Genomic DNA, 6790 nt, shown 5'->3' on the forward strand with positions numbered 1-6790 from the left:
CCCCGCCCTGCCCTCCACGATGGTCTCCGAACAACTGCGTGTGCGCGGCCCGACGACAGCGAGGGAGATGTAGGGAGGGTGAGGGGAGGGGCGGAACACGTCGTCCCCGCGAACGCAGCCTGTTGGGCGCTCTGATTGAATAACAAGCAGCCTCTGGCTACCGCTGGCTGCTCCCCCTCCCCCCACCCCACCCCCGCCACGGCGCGGCTGCCCTGAGCACGGCGAAATTCGGCCATTAAACTTTTCGGTCCGGTCCCATAGTCGTTCTGTGCCACGGGAATTTCCGATTCCGTAAGCAAAGTTTTTTTTTCAGCAAGCGTAGCGAGGGGCTCTGTGCTCCCCTATAGTGTGCCCTGCAGGACACGGCTGGGACACAGGCCGGCCGCGAACCCAGTCAGGTTGGCCGAATGTGGTTACCACAAAGCAGACGATTTGATAACATTTCCCTTATTCGTGCTGATGGAGGAAACTGGGAAAGTTCTCCGCCTTACAGGTGCATAGCATTGCGTTCTCCAGTTTCCCGTCTAGTAAAAGATCGAAAAAAAAATCTGAACTAAGGTGAACACTGCTTGGTGACGATGACGAACGGTCTGGTGCTACCTGGCTGGGCTGGGCTGGGCCCGCCGCCGGCCCGAGGCGCCACGCTGATTGGGGGGAAGGTCGGAGGTCCCCCCTCACCCGACCGGGACAGAGCGGGCTCTCCACCGACCGGGCTTTGAGATTTCTCACAATCAAATTCTCCGAGCTGGGAACCTGTCTCTGACCTGGTAGCGCTTGAGGAGCAGCTCCAGCAGGTCGGCCGCGCCGGCCCAGGCCGCCAGGTGCAGGGCGGTGCGGTCGCAGTGGTCGCGGTGCAGCATGTCGGCGCCGTGGTCCAGGAGCAGGGTGGCCACCGCCACGGCCTCGGGGCGCAGCGGCCGCAGCGCGCACAGGTGCAGCGCCGAGGTGCGCGTCGGGCTGCACACGGCGTTGGCCTCGGCGCCGTCCTCGAGAAGTCTGCGCGAAGGATTAGAAAACATACCTTAAGAGGGCGTTCAGCAAATTCAGTTAAAGTTGAGGTCACCGACATTGACACCACTTTCAGTACTTCATACTCTACTCTAGAAATCCTGATTTTGAGATCGGAACAAAACTGCAGTTTTCATGAATTTGGCGACGGTGTTAAGTTCCTAAATATCCCCTGATTTGGTACTAGCTCATTAAGGAGGCAATGCAGGGTGGACGATCTGGGCCGTCTTTTTTTCTGCTTATACTGTACCGGATTCATGTGTGCGAGCGGGTTGCATACTCGCTCGGGGCCGTAAAGAGCCAGGCCAGCGACGATAGGCAAGCTCGCCCGCACGCATGAATCCGGTACAGTAGAAGCAGAAAAAAAAACACAGCGCGGATCACCCCCCCTGTATTGCACTAAATATTGTCATTTGCAGTGATTTTTAAGCCAGATAAGAACTGATCTACAAGAAAAGCGCGCGAAAACCGTGCGGGTCGCCAGTTAGCCACAAATCAGCACTGAAAATGGCCAAAAAATGAACAAAAAACTGAAAAAAATCTGAACAATGTTTTTACTTGTCTAAACAGCTAGTCGTGAAAGTAGACTTCCCCGGGCCGCAATTTCGACCGATTCGGCCTTATTTCTCACCGTTTGGGTGCTAGAAGGTGTTGATTTGTATTATTTTCCCTTCTAGCCCCATCTATCTAGCGCCCAAAGTTTAGGAAGGGAATTTCCATCAAAGTAATGAAAGTGACGTATGTTGGCGGACTCAACTGTGACCGACTGAACGCTGAGCGCCCTCTTCTTAGCACTAACGCCACCCACAACCACAGCCCACGTACTTGGCCACCTTGTCGGCGCATTCGCCGTTGAGGACGGCGTTGAGGATCTCGGAGTTGAGCCATTCTTGCCGGCGCTGCTCCTTGCGCCGCGGCCCGGGCAGCGAGGCCTCCGACCCCGTCATCGTACTGCCCATACGGACGAAGGGCCGCGGTGGTGGCGGCAAGGGCGTCACGTCGGAGGAATCCGCTGCGGGCAGCGCACAAATAAAAGTTTCTCTGAATAAAATTAAATAATTATTGCAATCACGGAAAGGTTTCTGTACAAAAAAAAAAAAGAATCACAATTAACACTCAACATGTATCGCTACACATAAAATGATGTGCACTGGTAGCTTAGGCTTCCCCGGCTGTTCAAAAAATAACAACGCACAAAATATGTTGTTTTAAACAAACATGTCACAGAGCAACATTGATAAAAATCTCGGAAACAAAGTTTCTAGCTGAAAATATCATGTGTGGTTTATTTTGGAAAAAAATGTGTTACTGAAGGAATTACGAAACTTTTCTTGTACTGGTATACAACATAATAGTACCAAATACTTTCTGTTGTGGGCTCATATTGGCCTAGGAGATGGTGGTCCAAAGACCCCTTCCTTTATTTTGCTTGTACTGTACCGCATGCAGGCGTGCGGGAGGGTTGCATAGTCACACGGGGCCGGAAGGCACCGTGGTGAGCGCACGTCTGCATGCGGTACAGTACAAGCAAAACAAAGGAAGGAGTCTGTGGACCACTGTGTACCAGGTGGCTGATTCACGCCGCGCACTTCTGTAGTTATGCTGTACCGCATGCACGAGTGCGAGCGGGTTGCCTACTCGCTCAGCTTGTAAGGAGCCGTGGACAGGGGCGATAGTGAAGCCCGCCCGCACTCGTGCATGCGGTACAGTATACCTACAGAAGTGCGCGGCGTGAATCAGCCACCTGGTATAACAAGGTTCGAGAGTCTCCAAATTTGAACAACACTTTTGTTTTCTAACGAAACTGTCATCACGCTGTTTGTCATCAGCTGGCAAATAAGACAACGCTAAAATGGACGGGAAGTACCTTCAATCGAGAAACTGCTGTGTTCGATAGGCTTAAGTCGATTGGTGAAAATAACGAAATTCCGATATCTACACCCAGGTGTAGATAGCACCCTGATGGGACCATCTAAGGAAGGATAGGAGCGGAAGCGACGTGCCGATGTTATCCACCACCTCCGAGATCGTTTCAAATCGGACATGATGAAGAACCTCGTCACATCCTCTGACCACTCCGCCACACATCCGGCAGCGTCCGTTGCCTCCACAGGGTAACCGTCTGCACCAATATTACAACGTCCAGGATCATCCACATTGCATCCTCAAGCCATGTGCAATGTGCAGTGCATTAGCTGTATTCGCACTAAATCCGAATAAATTGCACCTACATTGCAGGGCGGGTGAACTGTGAACTCGCAGCGCCCGGATGGGTTGCATACTCACACGGGGTCATAAGGCGCCATGCTGACAGTCAGTACGCAGGCATATGCCCGCATACCTGCATACAGTACAGTAAAACCAGAAGGGGCGCCCCCTTAGGACAGCCATCCTGTCGAGCACCCTGAACATCCGTACGAATCCTTAATTGCATCCTTGTTTCATCCCGACGAATCACAATTGCATCAAGTCAAAACCGCACTGCATCCGGACAGTTAGTCAATTCATGTGACGTCACATTCCTTTACCTGTGAAAACTGTCACATTCTTTTGGATGCTACAACCACATTATTTTTCATATGACTTTACAATTTACCATACTTGGCACGGCTGATTCTGAGTCACGTTGAAACGAATGTGACATTGCGATTTAACCAATGTGACGCCACATGAATTCAGTAACAGTGAAAGTGCAAAGTAAAAATGCGTTGTATTACAAAAGAGTTCAAATACTTTGTGGTTGCAATAAGTCCTTTACTATGTAATAACGTAGCCTTATTACTTTGTAAGGATTTAACTCTGACTCGGTACATAGGCAACCCACACAATGTCCCGCCTTGAATCCTCAAACCATCCCTGGTGGCGGTCTTCCACTAAAACATTGTACTATTTGGCACGAGATGCGCTGCTAGACTCACGTGGCCACAGGTCGTTGTCGCAGGCCGAGTCCTTCCTGCCGTGCGGCCCGTGCGGCCCGCCGCCGTGGTGCTCGTGGTGGCCGTGGTGGTGGTGCAGGTCATGGTGCAGGTGGTGGTGGTTGGACTCGCCCAGCTCCGCCATCGGCAGCCCGTCGGCCACTTTGCGCCACATGGCCCTGTTGAAGGTAAGGGTCTTCATTTGTCCGGGACAAGGCCCGCGCCCAGGGGTGTGCGACTCCTTCCCGGCCTCAATCCCGACACGATGCTTTACAAACATCAACTGCAGTCGCGGGCGAGTGGCGAGTGGCGTGTCAGCGTCTCCCCGTGCCCCGGCACGTGACAGTAGGGGAGGGGTCGGAGGTGACCGCCAAGTCGCGAAGGATTCGTAAGCTTTCGATAGAGTGCAGTCCCCCCCCCCACACACACACACGACAGAATCGGCAGCATGTTGATGCCGGTGGCTGGCTGGCCTTTCCCTGCAAACGGTTGGGATAAAGTGAAGGGACGTAAACAATGTTCCCGCGCATGTCACCCGTGCCCGCCTCGCCACTCCCCTACTCCCCATCTTTAGCGTAAATAGCACTAATCACCGGCTGCAAACGAGGCCTCAAGCTTCAGAAAACATCTCCCGACAGCTGCATGCTGTGAGCGGTGCAGTGCAGTGTAATCCAGGTGTATTCAAATCGCGAGTGAAAGTATTGTCTCTTTGAAATTAAATTAGTTATGGTTTTCGAACTGAATTGGCGTTATTGCCTTAATAGAAGGAGGAGCTTCTACTTTACATATCTGTCATGATTTTTGGGTGACATTAAAATTCACATCGTGGCAGCGGGAAGCTTTTGTCACGGACGACAAAATACTGTTTGTCAGGGAAGGCCACGCCAAGGACTTGAGCCCCCCAAAATTTGTTTGAAACTCTTGTCTTATGACCCCAGGGCCGTCTTCGCTTACTAGGCCGCCTAATCGCACCTCTCGAGTGGATATAGTTTCGAGATAAGAACCGGTGAGGTCGAGATGGAGGCTAACCGTGCAACGTGATGAGAAGCATTGTGCATGAATATACTTTAAGTATTACACAAGAAAACTGTAAACGCTCGAGTCATATGTTTAAATCGTCCAAATCGAGACCCCAAAATTGAGCGCCCACATCACCCAATTACAATCGTATTCGCAAAAACGACTTTTAAAAAAGGTCGACTCGGTCATTATCAGTGAGTCATATAGACGCCATTAGTGATATAATTGGGCGCACGACTTACAGTATTGCGCCCCCAGGCACGAGAAACCTCATGCCATTATTTTCAGTAAAGGATCCCGGATTCAACCCCTCAACGCATGAAACGAAGCATAATAAATAGCGAGGGTCAGTACAGAAACTTGCTCCTTAAGTCCCGCTGCAACTGACACGTTTTATATCTTGGGCGTTTCGCTTTGGATTCACGGTAGTTCTCTCCGAGTCCCGGTGGGTCGGCGGGTGTGCCGCGAGACTTACTTCTCATTCAGCGAGTCCCGCATCCCATCCGCGCGCCCGGCACCATGCCGTGTACGGCCGTGTCGCTCGCCGAGCTCCGCCGGCGGGATCCTGGCGCGCACTAGGGCGACCCGGCCCCCAGCCCCGGGGCCTTGGCGGACACTCAGCCTGCTCGCCGAGCTCCTCGCCGCCCCCTTCCCTCTGGACCCCGCCGGCCGACGCGACGCCGGCGTGGCGCGCGGACGCTCTCGCCGACGGCGACCTCGCGGCGGCGGCGCTTAACCCGCACTCTCGGTACTCACCTGGCGATGCAGCTCCAGCAGCGACGCTCAGGTGGGCATGTCGTCGCTCGCGTAGGGTTCGGCACGCCACTAAAGTGGGTTCACAGCCCGCGGCACGCGCCTCCAGTTGGTTGTCCTAGAGCTCGTCCGGGCACCAAGCCTCTTGCCGCACGGCGCCTTCCTCGTCGCCGACCTGCCGTCGCGGGCTTCCCGGGTCGGATCCACTGCTGCATGGGCCGCCCATGGGCTCGGCCCGGCTCCAAGAGAGCGGCGAGAGGCGACTCACCGACTCGAGATAAGACGCTCGGCTCGGCTCGGCCCGGCTCGTCATTCAATGGAAGAGGGACGGGGTGATCCCCGGGAGTCCGCGTCCACGCCCCGGCCGGGCTGGCCGCTGGCCGCGCTGGCCACAGCCACCTCCTTCGCTCCTTCGCGCCCAGGCCCTCCGAGCCGGCCGACCCCGCACTAGTTAGGCCCCATCATGGAGACCATTGTGGGGCGACTCCACACCGATCAAACCATGTGTGTTTTGTGAGCAGGGTTGGTAGGTCACTCGTACACGAGGAAATGTGCTTTGGAAATTTATCATGTGTTTCTGGTGATTATTTACGTTGTTTACTTTCGCCGCATTCTTCTGGCGTTAGTTTTACTTGACGTGTTTAAGTAACTTTTCTTTAATTCTGGAAGAGTTTTCATTATTGAACGTACCCATTTAGCTTGTCATATAAAATTGTCGAAACTGGTACCAGAACGTCCTGGCGAGTAGTCGGATGGGTTGCCTACCTCCACGGGTGTCCACCATCTGAGGAAAACATGGTATGGAGAAAGATAAATTGATAGATAGACAGAGATGATTTCTTCCATTCCATCGGCTTGGGTGGCTTACAGGCAGATACCTGTGACGCGAGGAGTATCGGCCCGGAGGGCTCGGGCCCGGGGGCCATGCATGCGTCATCACACTACATCATGGAGTATCGGCAGCCAGGCCTGTGGCTGCTCTTGTGCGGTCGCACGAGGCTGAGAATAAACAGTGACTGAGCTTTACGAACCGGGTATATCCGAGAATACACCTCTGTGGTGCGCGGGTGTGGCTTCTCCCTTGACACCCCCCC

The 6790-nt window shown here is 53.8% G+C and overlaps 1 protein-coding gene across 1 annotated transcript in view; it reads right to left on the reverse strand.

Moving 5' to 3' along the window:
* Window positions 1-5581, reverse strand: part of LOC113203912 (uncharacterized) — a gene marked incomplete at its 3' end in the record, with an annotated part of 18981 nt that extends 13400 nt beyond the window's left edge. Inside the window, 4 exon segments of the mRNA XM_052268437.1 lie at window positions 765-996; window positions 1834-2020; window positions 3927-4102; window positions 5419-5581. Of these exon segments, the coding sequence (XP_052124397.1) occupies window positions 765-996; window positions 1834-2020; window positions 3927-4102; window positions 5419-5441 (618 nt within the window).
* Between the last annotated feature and the right edge of the window lie 1209 nt (window positions 5582-6790).

Source organism: Frankliniella occidentalis, unplaced genomic scaffold (genome assembly GCF_000697945.3).
Source record: "Frankliniella occidentalis isolate FOCC.00 unplaced genomic scaffold, Focc_3.1 Scaffold69, whole genome shotgun sequence".
NCBI classification, from domain to species: Eukaryota; Metazoa; Arthropoda; class Insecta; order Thysanoptera; family Thripidae; genus Frankliniella; species Frankliniella occidentalis.